Source organism: Nicotiana tomentosiformis, chromosome 4 (genome assembly GCF_000390325.3).
Source record: "Nicotiana tomentosiformis chromosome 4, ASM39032v3, whole genome shotgun sequence".
Lineage (NCBI taxonomy): Eukaryota > Viridiplantae > Streptophyta > Magnoliopsida > Solanales > Solanaceae > Nicotiana > Nicotiana tomentosiformis.
The window spans coordinates 118381699-118398086 of NC_090815.1; the positions used below are offsets into that span (position 1 = coordinate 118381699).

General features: G+C 37.4%; 1 protein-coding gene across 1 annotated transcript; it reads left to right on the forward strand.

Moving 5' to 3' along the window:
* The first annotated feature begins 865 nt into the window (after positions 1-865).
* Positions 866-2646, forward strand: LOC138910429 (uncharacterized). Its single transcript, XM_070201668.1, has 3 exons — positions 866-1006; positions 1644-2186; positions 2245-2646. The coding sequence occupies exons 1-3, from the start codon at positions 866-868 to the stop codon at positions 2644-2646; spliced, it is 1086 nt and encodes a 361-aa protein (XP_070057769.1).
* The last annotated feature ends 13742 nt before the right edge of the window (positions 2647-16388 follow it).

The window sequence follows — 16388 nt, forward strand, 5'->3', positions numbered from 1 at the left end:
GGGGAATCCGACAAATCCGCGAAGATCAATAAGCTTTACGAAGTGTTAACTCGGTGGTGATTGCAAACACAGTAGCCAATGATGCAGATGCGAAATAGCAATTACAGAATTCAGTCGAGGACACTGTTTTTCATACCTCAACTAAAAAAACACAAGGGCAAACTAATGTCGACTCAAGACCTTATGTGATTCAAGAGCCAAAGGAAAATGAGAACATTAAAACAACCACCGAGAAGATCGAAGCTGTAATACTATTTGTCAACTGGCGAGATAGAAAAGTTTACATCGGAGCAAATTTGAGCCCAGAGATGAAAGGTAAGTTAATTAAATTTTTATGTGCTAATGCAGATTGCTTTGCTTGGTCACATTCAGTTATAACAGGTATACCACCACTGAATGAGGATCCATTACACCCATCTGTTAAGTAAAAGAAAAGGAAGCAAGGGTTTTTCAAAAACCAAGTGATCCACGATGAGGTACAAAAGCTTTTGAAAATTGGTTCAGTACGAGAGGTAAAGTACCCTGGCTGGTTAGCTAATACTTTTATGGTTCCAAAAAGAATGGAAAATAGCAAGTTTGTGTAGATTATACTTATTTAAATAAGGCTTATCCTAAAGATTCATTTCCTTTACCGCATATAGATCAATTAATTAATTCTACCGCAGATCATGGGCATTTAAATTTTTTAGATGCATATTCAGGTTATAACCAGATAAAAATGGGCCCTCTTGATGAGGAAAAAACTTTGTTTATCACATATAGGGAGACTTATTATTACAAAGTCATGCCATTTTGCTTGAAAAATGCGGGAGCCACATATCAGAGATTGGTAACTAAAATATTTCAAGAACACCTGGAAAAAATCATGGAAGTCTGCATAGACGATATGTTGGTCAAGTCAACACAGGCGGTGGATCATTTTCAACATTTGTCTGAGACCTTTGAGATTCTTCGCAAGTACGACATGAAGTTAAATCTGAAAAATGCGCTTTTGGCATGGCTTAATGTAAGTTTTTAGTTTTTTTTTTGTTTCTAACATAGGTATTGAAGTAAATCCTGCACATATCAAAGCTATTGAGGAAATACCATATATACTCACGAGCAAGAAATAAGTTCAAAGATTAACAGGCAAGATAACAACTCTGGGAAGATTTATATCAAAGTCATTAGAAAAAAGTTTTAAATTCTTTTCAGTGTTGAAAAATCAAAATCAATTTGAATGAACTGACGAGTTCCAACAAGCTCTAAAGGACCTAAAGACGTATCTATCGAATCCACCTCTGTTAGCCAAACCAAAAGACGAAGAGAGATTGCTCATTTACTTCGTTGTGTCAGAAGTAGCAGTAAGCACAATATTGGTACGTGAAGATAAAGGTAAAAAATGTCAAATTTATTATGTTAGTAAGTCCTTACTAGATGCCGAGATATGGTATTCTCACATAGAAAAACTTGCTTTAGCTTTAAGTATTGTATCAAGAAAGTTACAACCTTACCTTCAGTGTCATCTTATTTCTGTTATAACTGCTTTCCCACTAAGGAACATAATGCATAAACAAGAATTATCAGGTAGATTAGCTAAATAAGAAATAGAACTCAGTAAGTATGATATCATATATCAGCCTAGAATTGCAATAAAATCGCAGGTGTTAGCAGATTTTGTAGCGGATTTCAGCACGAACCTAGTTCCTGAAGCAGAAAAAGAACTACAAGTGTTTACCGGAGCTAATCCAGGGACTTGGACCCTATTTACTAATTGTTCATCAAATGTTAAAGGAGCGGGTTTGGGTAATGTTTTAATTGTACCCTTGGGTAAAGTCATAAAACAAGCAATAAAATGTTATCCAATCACTAACAATAAGGCAAAGTATGAAGTTGTGATAGCATGCTTGGAACTGGCACGAGAACTTAGTATCGAACAAATTGTGATAAAAAATGACTCGCAGTTGGTAGTTAATCAAATGCAGGGGACTTACGTGGCGAGAGAGACACGAATGCAGCAATACCTCGAAAAGGTACGAGAATTGTTTAGACAAATTCGGACATGGAAAGCCGTGAAAATACCCAGGGAGAAAAATGCAGAAGCAGATGCATTGGCAAATCGCGTGTCTGTCGCAGATGCAACAAATGCAGAAAATGCTATTGTGGTACATTTGTTTCATTCAGCACTCCATCAAACCAAGAGCAAGGTAAATTTCAATAATTTAACTTGGGATTGGAGAAACAAATTTGTGATCTTTTTTGCAGTATGGTACCTTGCCCGAGGATAAGAAGAAATCCCAATTATTACGGTTGAAAGCTACCCGATACTTCTTAATTCGTGAAAATCTATATCGCAAAATGTTTGGGGGACCTTTAGCACGGCGCCTTGAACCATCACAAATGGAATATGTAATGAGAGAAGTACATGAGGGGCATTGTGACAATAACGCCGGGGGAAGATCGTTGGTGAAGACATTAATAAGGGCAGGATATTATTGGCCAAAAATGGAAGAAGAAGCAGAAAACTTCGGAGCCAGGTGTGATAAATGCCAACAGTATGCCAATAACATGGATCGACCGGCGGAACTGTTGCATTCAGTTATCTCACCATGGCCTTTCATGAAATGGAATATGGACATCGTAGGGCCTTTGCTTCAAGCTAAATGAAAGGTACGATTTCTATTAATTTTAAGGGATTATTTCTCAAAATGGATAGACAGGTGCCTTTAAATAGGTACGAGAAAAGGATGTTACGGATTTCATTTGGATAAATATTGTCTGTTGATTTGGAGTTCCAAATGAGATCGTCTGTGACAATGGCCCACAATTCATAGGCGCGAAAGTCACCGAATTCTTCCAAAGTTGGCAGATTAAACGAATTACTTCCGTACCTTATCACCCATCGGCCAATTGACAAGCTGAGTCGACAAATAAGGTTATCATCAATAACTTAAAAAAGCTATTGGAAGAATCAAAAGGCAAATGTCCAGAAGTACTACCAGGGGTGCCATGGGCTTACCGAACAACGACAAAAACTAGTACGGGTGAGACTCTATTTTTACTTTTATACATAACAAAAGCTTTGATTCTGATGGAGATAGGTGAACCAACCACGAGGTGCACGCACACCATTGAAGCAACAAATGAGGAAGAGTTACAGGTAAATTTGGATTTAACAGAAGAAAGGAGAGAGCGACACTAATTCGAATGGCGGCTTAAAAGTAGATGATTGAACGATATTATAACAAGAAAGTTAATTTTAGGTACTTCAAGATTGGGGACTTCGTCCTCAAAAAGGTATTCCGGTCAACAAAATCGGCAAATGTAGGAAAGTTGAGTCCAAATTGGGAAGGCCCATATAGGGTTAGAGACATTGCTGGAAAAGGAGCATACGAGTTGGAAACCATAAATAGCAAGGTGTTACCATCAAATTGAAATGCAATCCATCTGAAGAAGTATTACTTCTAAACGAGGTTAATACCTACGGTCAGGTATCACGCAAGTTTGATTTTTATTTTGTTTATTTAAATTTTACTAACCATTTTAGATGATATGCAAAAAGCTGGTCCATACCAAATGATGATATTAGACCCGAAATACAGGCGGAATACTGAATATTCCTGGTCTAGGTTATAACTTTTCTGATGGAAAAGGGTTATGCAGTCATCATCTAAACAATTATCCCCGAGTCCTATTTTGTATTTTCCTTTTCAGGAAAAGGACCAAAAGAAAGGAGTTGATCTAGTGTTCGAGATTTCATACTTCAATGTTCCAACATTGGGGGGACTATGCATATAGAAGGTTATAGAGGGGAGAAAGATGTATACCAAGGGCATAGTTTAGCCTGAATTAAAATCTTGAAAAAACCCTTGAAGATTTTTCAAAGGCATTCAAACTCGCAAAAAGGATGCGAGATATTCCCATGAGCTTCTAGGTTAAGGCCATAAATTTAGTCACGGGAAGATAGACCCGAATTTGTAGACCTGCTACAATGAAAGCAGTTATGAAAATGTTGTATGAGTAGTTATGAAAATGATGTACAAACTTACTTATTTGAGAGTTCAAAAAGTAAAACTTCGTCAAATTATTTCTTGTTTCATATCTACTTCATGTTTCATATATTTTCACCAATATGAATATGAGACGTCTTTTTCATCAGTGTCGTTAATATAAAAGGGCTCTCTTTTATGAAAACTCGTGTATATTGAAGTCACGGTCTATTAAAGCATTTTAAGTGCAAGAATAAGCTCACAAATTAAAAGAGCAGAAAGCATAATATTTGGAAAAAGCAATAAATATATTTATATCATTACCCCAAAGAACAAGGGCGGTAAAACCTTCCAAAAATTATCCAAAAAACACGGGAATTCCAACCAACAAACAAACACTTTCAGCAAAAAGTCAGGAAAGGGGAGAGCTAAGGATAATCATCTACGGGAAAAGAAGGATCAACTTGAGGAGAATAGGGTTGAACATCGGCTTCACCAGGAGCAAATCCATCTTCGTCACCCTTAGAACCTTCGTCGCCAGGCGTAGAGAAGATTTGATGCTGCTGAGTCTGTTCAGTTATTTCTCTGGCCTTTATAATCTCAACATTAAGGTCAAAACCTTCCTGGCTAGATTCAGTTAAAGTCTCGAAGCGAGTGCTCAAAAAATCCCAGCTAACATCCAGTGATGACTTATCTTCAAGGGCTTCATAATTCTTCTCCCACTACTCGATCTCATATTTCAATTCTTCTTTTTCTGCCTCTGAGGCTTTATAAGTTGTCTTCAAATGCGTAAGAGAACTTTCAAGGAACTGAATCTTATTTGTAGAGGCACAGAGGTCTTCTTGAGCTTGGGTACGCATCTGAACCAGATCACCCGCGTAAACCTCTCTTTGAGTAATGAGCTCTTTCAAACTCCTTATTTTCTTCAGTAGCCTTGGAATGTTGTTCAGCAAAGGAGGATTCCAGTCTGTCGTTATCTTTCTCAACCTGACTGAAATAAGCTTTTAAAACCGCTAACTCAGTGGAGACCATCCTCATTTGTTGTTCCAAAGCTCATTTATCCTCTGCAAGAATGTCTCCAGCTGAAGGCTTTAAAATTGTTCTTTCCAGTTGTCACCCTCAATGCACTACTCAATTACATGCTGGTCAGTCCATCATAAGCTTTGTACCTGTCAAATTAATCTAAAAAAACAAAAGAAGAGGAGTAACGAATGAGAAAAAAAAGGAAGGACAAGAAGATAAGTAAAGATATACCTTAAGAGAAAAGTGAATGATGTCATTCATAAAAGTCGAAGAACTGTGACCCTCCAACTTCTTCTTTTCCATGGGTCCTAACAACAGTTTCAGCCACACATCAGTTAGTCCAGATTTTCTCAACTAATTCCTACCATCGGGGACTTCAAATAAAACTTTTTTCATACCCCGCCTGCTACTAGAAGGCTCAGTTTCTACACGAGGAACAACATTGTGGGCAACCATTGGGTCAACTCTAGGCAAATAAACAATGGGGTTAACAGTAATATGTAACAGACAACAATAAAGCGAAGCAAGTGGTAGCTCTTCAGAAACAGACCCGAGTCCTTCTTCACCCTCAAAGACATAGGTGAATAACCTTTCAACGGGACTTGGAAGGGGGGGAGGGGTTGTCTAAGTTACCAGCGTCTTCATTAGAAATATCCAAAGGGACACTCTCCGGCTCATCAACGAGTCTGAAAGGAATTGAACTTGATGGGGGATCTTGAGAGACAAGGACACGCGATTTTCTCACCTAGGAATATTCTTCAGCATCCTCTTTATCATCAGACCTACGGGCTTCAGTAGTTTTTCTCTTGGAGGAAGAAATACTCAAAATTCGCTCTTGTGCAGAACTTACAGAAATCCTGGCTGTGAGAATAGATGCAAGACTGATGCCATGAATGAAAAACCCTAATAGCAAAAATGGGTAATGAAAAAAGTTATATATGAATAAGTAAAGAGGGAAAGAAACCACGAAAATAAAAAGGTATCGTGAGTCTTCACTTTCCAACCAAATTTGTGTGAAAGAAATTTTCAAGATCTTTTGTCCATGGAAGCAGCAGTCAACATTTTTTCTACCCAAGCAAGGAAGTCATGAATTTGTTCGAAGACTTCCATGGTTGCTGAAAAAATAAATATACTATTATGTAAAGGAACTCAATACATCAAAGAAAGAAAAAGAGAAAAACACTTACGTGCAAAGTTCCATTTTTTCTGGAAAAGGCATGTTTTCTTCATCCACTAATCCACAGGTGGGGGCAGCAACAAATCAGGCGTATCAGCCACAGTCACGGTCATCCTTGGGGCTGACTAAAACCCTTTTACTTCTAGTCACGAGAGAAAAGACTCCTTCACGAAATAGCTTTGGAGAGTAAAGGTGAAGTAAGAGACGGAAGGTAAAAGGAGCGAAAACCAAATCCGACAAATAGCGAAGGCAAGCAGCTGCCCTCCACATGATGAGACCGATTTGACTAAGGCAAATATTAAAATAACGACAAAACTCAATGATCACTAGTTCAATGGGAGGTTTAAACCCTAAAGTGAAAGGATAGGTATAAACGAAAGAGAAGCCGACATGGTAAGAAGTGATTCTTTGGTTGGCACCAGGAATTAAAACTAGAAATTTTGGTTTTCAATGACATTCACGTCGAACTAAAGAAAGTAGACCAGGAGTGATCAGACTTGGGTAGTGTTCAGCAGGGTTAATGGAAGCTATAGAAGAAACTTGATCTTTCATGGCTTCACGATCTAACACAAAAGAAAACTCTTGAGGAATCTCAAAGACTATAGGCTCACGCATAGGTTCATTCTGATCCCTACTCTTAGAAGAAGATCTATGTGTTAAAGGGGATCTAGATCTAGAAGAATATGGTTTGAAAACACTACTTTGAGAGGTAGAACTGCGAATAGAAAACAAACCAAGACTATAGAGTCTGCCACCTCTCCTACTCCTAGTAGGGGCAATAGAAGGAGAAAGCTCATCAATGATCATAACTTTACGATGATATGGTGTTGAAGAAGACATGTTTAACAAAGAAAATACAGAGGAAAGATATTGGAGTACGAAGGAAGGTTAAGGAGATGTATACAAAGAAGAAGGAAGAGGATTTCAAAAAATTAAGTGTAATGAAGTATTTATAGGAAGAGGCAATTATCATCAAGGTTGATCATTATGAAGTGTCATAATAGAACATTTACTTCGTGACTGATGCAGCCGCAGAAAAACCCTAATAAGGCGCTGAAAAACTGCATAACCAATCAAGTTAAGCCACGTGACATGGGCATTAAATGGATCTGATGTACGTTACATCGATTCTTAAAAGAGCATTATAATACTCGAGAAACGGCGGCAAAAAATTCCCGCCATAAATACTTACCATTTTCCGAATATTCAGTTGAGAATATTCAAAGGGGGGGTTATCTGTAATAGTGGAAAACAGGCATGACACGTGGACTATCATCAAGGTGAAAAGGCTTGATACGTGGACCATCAATATAACGACAAGTGGCATTCTTAATTAGACGAGTTAAAGAATGCAAGAAGGCACGGAAGGAACACCCACTGGGTTACACTGAGAAAAACACTGGACCTCACAGTTGTAAAAGGATAAACAAGAGCGGAATGGATAAAGACCATTAAGAAGGAAAGATGAGCGAACATGTCATAAATAAGGAAGGGAAATAGGTATATAATTACGGTTTACGGAAAATCCTCAGCCATAAATACTTCCATTACAATTATATATGGTAAAGGGTAATCAAGGTGATTAATATTATTAACGAGTCCAAATTAAGTAAGGAAACTGTTATAATTGTATACTCCTATCTAAGGACTTAGACCACATTTGTAATGACATCTGATTTTTTTATTGAAATTTATGCAATCATTCTTTAATTTATTCGCAAGGTTCTAACCGTAACTTTGGAAGTGATTATCAATCTATTTCGTATTTTATTTCTTTGTCAATTATTTCCATTCCTTGCTTTATTCTTCAAATTATTGGGAAAGTGAAGTAAATCTTGGTTATCAGTAATCCAATTTCTTCTTGATATTGACTTTGACTGAGAAATCTATTTTTGGGTTTAACACATCTGACCTCTTGTAACGAGAGTCAAGCTCTATTACTCCAATGGAAGAATAAGAAAGGAGGAGAAGGAAGAGAAGATAGAAGATAAGAGAGAAAGGGGAAAATGTTAATTCATATTCGATAAGATTTCATTACAAGGATGTTGTCATAATATAAAAATCTATCCTAGGATTGTAACGGCACTATGCCTTAGCGAGACATATGTCCCAATTATGATAACAAACTATTGGGACTTAATTGAAATAAGACAACTGGACATAAGGGACTAAACTAACAATTTAAAGACATCAACAAGGACTCGTTTACATAATACTAATTAAACTCTAATAATACTAAAAATTGACTTGTGACAATCCATTCCCCTTCAGAACCTTGTCCTCAAGGTTCAAATCCTGAAAACTGGGACTTGATGAAGTTATAATCTTTCCAAGTGGCTTCTTCAGGCAACAATTAGCCCACTGAATCAAACTTTGAGTAGCAGCCTTGTTCTCTTTCTTGATCATTCTTCTATCAAGTACAACTATAGGTTCCACTAATGGTTGTCCTTCAGGAGAGCAAACTGTAGGGTCAATGACAGGTACTACCTGTGGTCCTGTCTTCTTTTTGAGCTGCGATATATGGAACACTGGATGTATCTTAGTAGTAGGAGGCAGTTCCAGTTTATAGGCCACTGGACCAATCTTTTTGACAATTTGGTAAGGCCCGTAGAATTTGGAAGCTAATTTCAAACTCTTCTGAATTGCAATTGAGGTCTGCCTATATGGTTGAAGCTTCAAGAATACCCAATCTCCTACCTCAAACTCCCTTTCAGTTCTTTTCTTGTCTGTAAATAATTTCATCGTGTTCTGAGCTTTCTCCAAGTTGTCATTCAAAATCTTGGTCATCAGTTGTCTTTCCTTTAGAACATGATCAATGGCAGCTACATGGGATTGAGCAACCAATTCAAATGATAACTGTGGAGGATTGTACCCATACATTACCTTAAAGGGAGTCATTTTCAAGGACGAGTGATAGTTACTGTTGTACTAGAATTCAACCATAGGTATCCATTTGTTCCACTCCTTAGGCTTATGCCCAGTCATGCATCTCAGATAATTTTCTAAGCATTTATTCACTCTTTCAGTTTGCCCATCAATTTGAGGGTATAAGCAGAACTATACAACAATTGTACCTATAACTTATTGAACAATTCCTTCCAAAAATTACTAATGAACACCTTATCCCTATCAGTTACAATACTCTTAGGTTGCCCATGTAACTTATAGATAGTATCAAGGAATAATCTGGCTACCTGAGATGATGTGAAAGGATGTGATAAGGGGTAGAAATGTGTATACTTGCTATACTTGTCTACTACCACCAAGATAGTGTCTTGACCTTTTGACTTTGGTAGCCCTTCAACAAAGTCCATTGAAATACGATCCCATGCCTTTTTAGGTACAGGTAGAGCTTGCAGTAATCCTGGGTAAGCAGCTTGCTCATCTTTATACCTTTGACAAATCTCACACTCTTATACTACTTTCTTGACATCTTCCACCATTAAAGGCCAATAGAATATAGCTTTCAATCTCTGATAACTTGCCACAATATCAGAATGTCCACCAAGACCAGAGGCATGTATTGTTGTTATTAGCTGCTACCTGAGTTGGCCATGTTTGCCAACCCACACTTTACCCTTATATCTCAATATTCCTTGTTGCATATTAATGTCTAAGTTGGCAACTAGATTGGTACTTATGTTAGAGATGGCCTGCATGATATCTTAATCTTCTTCATAACTGGCTAATACCTCTCCAATCCATTTGCATTGTAACCTTGTTATCACATGGCATTGTGAAGAGTTGTTAGGCTATTGTTGATCACACCTTCTGGATAGTGCATCTGCCACTATGTTCTCCACCCCTTTCTTGTACCTGATCTCATAGCTTAACCCCATCAATTTAGGCAAGCCTTGTGCTATAATGAGGTAGTAATTTTCTGATCCTGTAAAAATTTTAAATTGAAATGGTCATTTTTAATTATAAAGTGATGTGGGTGCATGCAATATTTTAAAAGGCGTGGGCGTAAGGCGAGGCATTTTACATATGCCTCGCTGAGGCATTTTACGAGGCACGGGGCATATGCCTCATAGGTATTTAATTTTTAATATTATATAAAATAATACAATTACAGTAAATATTTATAAACATGTAAAATTTCATAGAAATTGAAGAAAACTATAAATATGTGAAATATATATATATATATATATATATATATATATATATATATATATATATATATATATGTGTGTGTGTGTGTGTGTGTGTGTGTGCTCCATCCCTGCAAAAAACTAGTTAAAATAATCTATTATACGCTACTTACAAGCACAAGTAACTTGAGTCTAAAAGAATAAAGTTTTCTACATTGAGGAACACAAAGGATGACTAACCTGCAATTTGAACTTTGAACTTGCTGCTATGAAGGATAATGGAGTTCTCTTTATATTTGTAGAGAAAAATTGAATATTCATTGCTTTGGGAGATATTAATAGACTAGCAGACAAGATAAAAAAAATTAGAAAAGACCATGAATTAGGGCTTCAATCAATAAAAAAGGTCTTGACTTTTAAATTTAATACATTTCAGTTCCTTTTTAAAACTTTTGAGTATTACCAAGCTGACTTTTGAGAATTTGGGTATTATATAATGGACTTATTCAACAAATTTTATTTTAATTTGAAAACGTCTCTAGGACTTACGCCTCACTAAGAAAACGCGCCTCAAATGCCCGGGCGTACGCCCTGAATTGTTGGGCGTACGCCTCTTGAGACTTTCGCCCCGCACTTTCTCCTCGAGGCATTTTCGGTGCGCCTCGCCCCAGGACTCACCCCGAAAACGCCTTTTAAAATACTGGGTGCAGGTAGTGCCTCCATCTTTAAACTGCCATCAACATGGCAATTAGCTCCTTTTCATAGGTAAACAAACCCCGGTGTCTTTTGCTTAATGTCTGACTCATGAAGGCCAAAGGCCTTTTATCTTGCATTAGAACAGCTCCCACACCTATGTTGCATGTATCGACCTCCTAGACAAAGGTTTGGCTGAAATTTGGTAATGCTAGCACTGGAGCATTAGTCATGGTATTCTTACGGCTGTTGAATGCTTCATTAGCTTTATTTCCCCATAGAAAGCCACCCTTCTTCAATAAGGTAGTGAATAGTCTGCTCAATTGAGCATAACCCTGAATGAACTTCCTATAGTACCCGGTCAGACCAAAAAAAAACCTTAACTCCTTCAATGTTACAGGTTAAGGCTATTCGAGCATAGAGATACTTTCTTGGGTTCAATACTTACTGCAGCTCCAGATATGATGTGTCCCAGGTATTCCACCTGAGATTGTGCAAACTCACATTTGCTTCTTTTGGTAAACAAGTTGTTTTTCCTTAATAGCTGCAACACCACTTGTAGATGTTTTTAGTGATATTCCATAGTCTTACTATAGACTAGGATGTCATCAAAGTAAACAAGCATATATCTCCTTAACTGTGCCTTGAAAACTTCATTCATTAAGGACTGAAAAGTAGCAGGTGCATTAGTTAGTCCAAAAGGCATGACTCTAAATTGCCAAAGCCCATGGTGGGTTCTAAAAGTAGTTTTATGCTCATCCACAGACTTCATTCTCACTTGATGGTATCCATCCCTAAGATCTATCTTTGAAAACACAGTATAGTAGCTGGTTTAGGATTTTGTTAAGCTCTTGGGTAGGTAATGGCTAACGGTCTATTATAGGAAGGTGTCAAGGCAGGTTTGGAAGGTATAAGAGAGGCCAATGCTGCAGATGACTCTTCATAAAGTCTGGCAATCTCATAAGCATCCATAATAGTTATAGGGGTGGCTAGCTTCACTAATGGTTTCAGCTCTGGTTTTAAAACCACTAATGAAGCTCAAAACAAAATGAGTTTCATTCAATAAGGGATTAATAATGGTCATATAAATAGTGAGTTCCTCGAATCTCTCTTGATATTGATCCACATTTCCCTTTTGCACTATTTTATTAAACTTATCCACTATATCCTGTGGTCTAAGATTTCCAAATCTCCTACGTACTTCAACACAAAATTTCTGCCAAGTAATTCAACCTCTGTGATTGACCAAATAACTGTCAAACCACACATCCACCTTATCTCGCACATGCATAGATTCATAGCTCAGCTTCTCCTGTTCAGAAATATTATAAAGCTCAAAGAATTTTTCACACTTTCTTAGCCAACCTCTAGGGTTTGTACCATCAAAATTAGGGAAATTGAGCTTAGGCTATGTAACGACCCGACATGTCGTTTTGAGTATCACAACCTCGTTCTCCTATTTACTACTTAATATATGCCTCACAATTGATTTATGACTTATCGAGTTAGTTGGTTCGGGTCCGGAAGGATTTCGGAGTAAAATGAGACACTTAGTCTCATAATTGAAAACTTAAATTGAAAAAGTTGATCGGATATTCACTTATGTGTAAATGACCTCGAAATTTAATTCTGATGATTTCAATAGCTCCGTATGGTGATTTTGGACTTAGGAGTGTGTCCAGAAAATTATTTGGAGGTCCGTAGTGGAATTAGGTTTGAAATGCCGGAAGTTAATATTTGGGAAGTTTGACCGAGGGGTTGACTTTTTGATATCGAGGTCGAAATCTGATTATAGAAATTGGAATAGCTTCATTATGTCATTTATGACTTGTGTGCAAAATTTGAGGTCAATCGAACTTGATTCGATAGGTTTCGGTATCGAATGTAGAAGTTGGAAATTTCATAAGACTTTAGTTTCAAGTGAGTTCGCACAAGACCTAACTTCAAATGAGTATAACTCTCATAATACGAAGTGTTATACGGTGTATTACCTATAAAATGAAATATATTTGAGTCTAGTTTCTAACGCTTCAAACCGTTTGTCATTTGGACATTCCTACAAGAAGTTATGACCAAATTACCAAAGGCTGGAAAAATGCAATTCTGCGACCAATTATGCGGTCGCAAAACTGCTTCTGCGACCTCAAAACTGGTCGCAGAATGGACCAGAAGAGCCCAGTTTTGGGAGCCGATTTTGTGATCAATTTTTCGGCCCGCATACCCATTCTGAGGTCCATTATGCGACCGCAGACCTGCTTTCGGAGGGTTAATTTTTTTTATTTTTATAACCCAACCCTATTTTAATAAATAGGCTTTGGGGCTTATTTTGGGGCAATTATCTGATGATTTTAGAGAGAAGTGAGAGTGTTCTAGAGAGAGAAAGTAGATGAAGTATCTTGTTCATCAAATTCTTGTCCAAGACTTGAAATCCAACAAGAAATCCCTCAAGTTCTTCATCAAAGAGGTAAGGTTCTAACCCATAATCTTCAATTTCGAGTTTGGGTAATGATGGGTGATTAAGAGTATGATTCTTGGGTGTAATAGTATTATTTATATGTATCAATAAGGTTTATGAAAAGAGTGTTGAGTTCAAATGGGTAAAGATTGGGTTGAAAATGGTAGAAATCTTCAAAGACTTCAATTGAAGATTTGAGGGTCGAGTTGATGTCGGAATTTGATGAAATTTATATGGTTGGACTCATGGTTGGATGGGCGTTAATATTTTATAACTTTTGTCAGGTTCCAAGATATGGGTCCCATGGGAGATTTTTGAGTGTAATTTTGGATTTTTGGAAAATATTAGTATTTTGATATGGAATTAATTCCTATAATTTTTGTGGGCTGAATCAAATTAACTGTGACTAGATTCGAGCCGTTTGGAAGTTGATACGCGCAAAATGGAATTTCTGGAGCATTGCTTAGCTTGCTCGACATTGGATTTGGCTTGTTCGAAGTAAGTAACTCTTCTAATCTTAGAGTTGAGGGTATGAACCCTGAATATATGTATTTCGTGAATTGCTGGAAGGTGACGCACATGCTAGGTAACGGGCGTGTGGCGGGCATTATAGAAATTGTGACATAATTATTTCTGTGAAATTTTGTAGTTGAATGATCTTGGCATTTTCCATGCGGTTTTATGAGTTAAAAAAATTGAGCTGAAAAGCATATTAAAAATCATGTTGAGGCTATGTACCAGTATTATTGGGACCCACAGAGGTCATATTATTGTGAATTATTTATTTTAAATTAAAAATTTATACTCAGTCATATTCATGTCATTACATATCATATCTCAGTCTCAGTTATTATTTATTGATACATCATATCATCATTTTGGGTTGTTCTCATGACATTGTGATCCCATGAGAGAGTGACTAGAGAGATTGATGACTGAGGGAGGCCGGGGGCCTGATTGTGAGGATATTTTTGGGATCGGGCTGCACGCCGCAGCAGGCCATGTTGGATTTATATATATTATACTATTGCACGTGAGTTGGCTGTGCGGATCCAGTCATTTATATTATGGCACATGAGTTGTTCGTGCAGCACATGAGTTGTTCGTGCTTATAGTGCTTGGGCTGTAGGAGCCCCTCATGAGTCTGTACACACCCCCAGTGAGCGCAGTCGACTATAAACAGGGATCGGGCTACACGCCGCAGCAGGTATTGTATAGTGTTGAGTGATTGAGTGTACTGAGCACAGTGAGAGAGAATGCGAGACAGTGAGATTGAGTACTCTGAGAGTGTGAGTACATGAGTACAATCTCTGATTTCTCACACATGTTGTACGGTATCACATTATTCATGATTTCTCACACATGTTGACAGATGGGCATAGTGATGCATTTATTTTACAATGGTTATCTGAAAGAAAATGAGATATTTTATTTATTATTGAAAGAATTTTGAAAAAATTTCTGTCTTCAAACTTATTCACATTTTTGGTAACTTTGGCAAAAGATTTAGGTTTTCAGTGATGTACTTGAAAGGAAGAACTATTATTGCTGAAATCATGATGTGACTGAGCATTTTATCTCTGAGTTACTTCTGGTATTATTTGCTTTATGTCGTTATTAACTGTTGTGGATTAGTAGATTTGGACCGACATTGGTAGAAGCTCGTCACTACTTTCAACCTAAGGCTAGGTTTGTTACTTACTTAGTGCATATGGTCGGTTGTACTGATACTAAACTTCTGCACATTACGTGCAGATGTTGACTGTTGTTGTTGCTGTGCTCGATGGTTGCGGGATTTGAAGATGTACCTGCGTTCCTGTTGTAGCTACCTCTTGTTCATGGTAGCCTTAAATTTATAAAAGCTCTGTTTATGTACTATTCAAATAGACTATGTATTTATTTTATTTTCGCTTTGCATACTCTATTCTTAGAAGCTCATGATTTGTACTACCAGTTCTTGGGGAATGTATAAAGTTAAGCTAATTATTTACTTAAATTTCTTTAATAATTATTATTAGAATTGGATAGTTAAAAGTTGGTTTACCTAGTGGGTTGGGATAGGTGCCATCATAACTAGTTGGATTTTGGGTCGTGACAGGCTATAAGGTTTTCTGGTTGGGGTTCGAATCAATGGGGTTAACAAGTGTTGGTAACATCAGTGAATTAGGGGAAGAATTAGGAGTTTGAAAAATGGGAGGGTTATTAAAAACTAGTGCTGGAGGATAAGTGAATCCACGTCTGACAGGGTAAGTTGAAGGAGTGAAAAGACCATGAGATGACATAAATGGAGTCTTAGTACCTGATACTCCTCCAAATTCGTAGATAGTCGGAGTTGAATGAGCATTGGTCATGGCTTGTTAACTAGAGAGAGAAGCCGTCAGAGTCAATTGTTGAGTAGTGGTAATATTCGCCGTAGAAGGTGTAGCAGGCGTCGAATCAGCTTGTCTGGATAAACCCATGCTTGAAATAATAAAATCCAGTTTCTTATTTGATTCCTTTACCTCATCGAGTTGTGCTTGGCAGTGACTCTGGTTTGATTCTAAGGTCTCGAATCTTTTTCCGGCATCATCGACAAACAGAGAGAGTTGTGTGCGTAAGGCTGTCATCTCATTTTTTAATTCGTTAATCTTCCCTGCCAGTGACATATCGTCGGGAGCAGTAGGCCCAGGTTGCTCTGATACCATTTGTAACGAGAGTCAAGCTATGTTACTCCAATGGAAGAATAAGAAAGGGGGAGAAGGCAGAGAAGAGAGAAGAGAAGAGAGAAAAGGGAAAATGTTAATTCATATTCGATAAGATTTTAATACACGACAACTGTCATTATATAAAAATTTATTCTAGGATTCTAACGGCACTATGCCTTAGCGAGACACCTGTCCCAATTCTGATAATAAACTATTGGGACTTAATTGAAATAAGACAACTGGACATAAAGGATTGACAATTTAAAGATTTCAACAAGGACTCGATTACATAAT

What these genes read in the sequence shown, in the direction of transcription:
- LOC138910429 (XM_070201668.1), top strand. Translation starts at nt 866, where the DNA reads ATGGAAGTCTGCATAGACGATATGTTGGTCAAGTCAACACAGGCGGTG. An exon ending in CGCTTTTGGCATGGCTTAAT is followed by an intron (nt 1,007 to 1,643) that starts GTAAGTTTTTAG and finishes ATAAAATCGCAG; the next exon opens with GTGTTAGCAGATTTTGTAGC. An exon ending in TCCATCAAACCAAGAGCAAG is followed by an intron (nt 2,187 to 2,244) that starts GTAAATTTCAAT and finishes TCTTTTTTGCAG; the next exon opens with TATGGTACCTTGCCCGAGGA.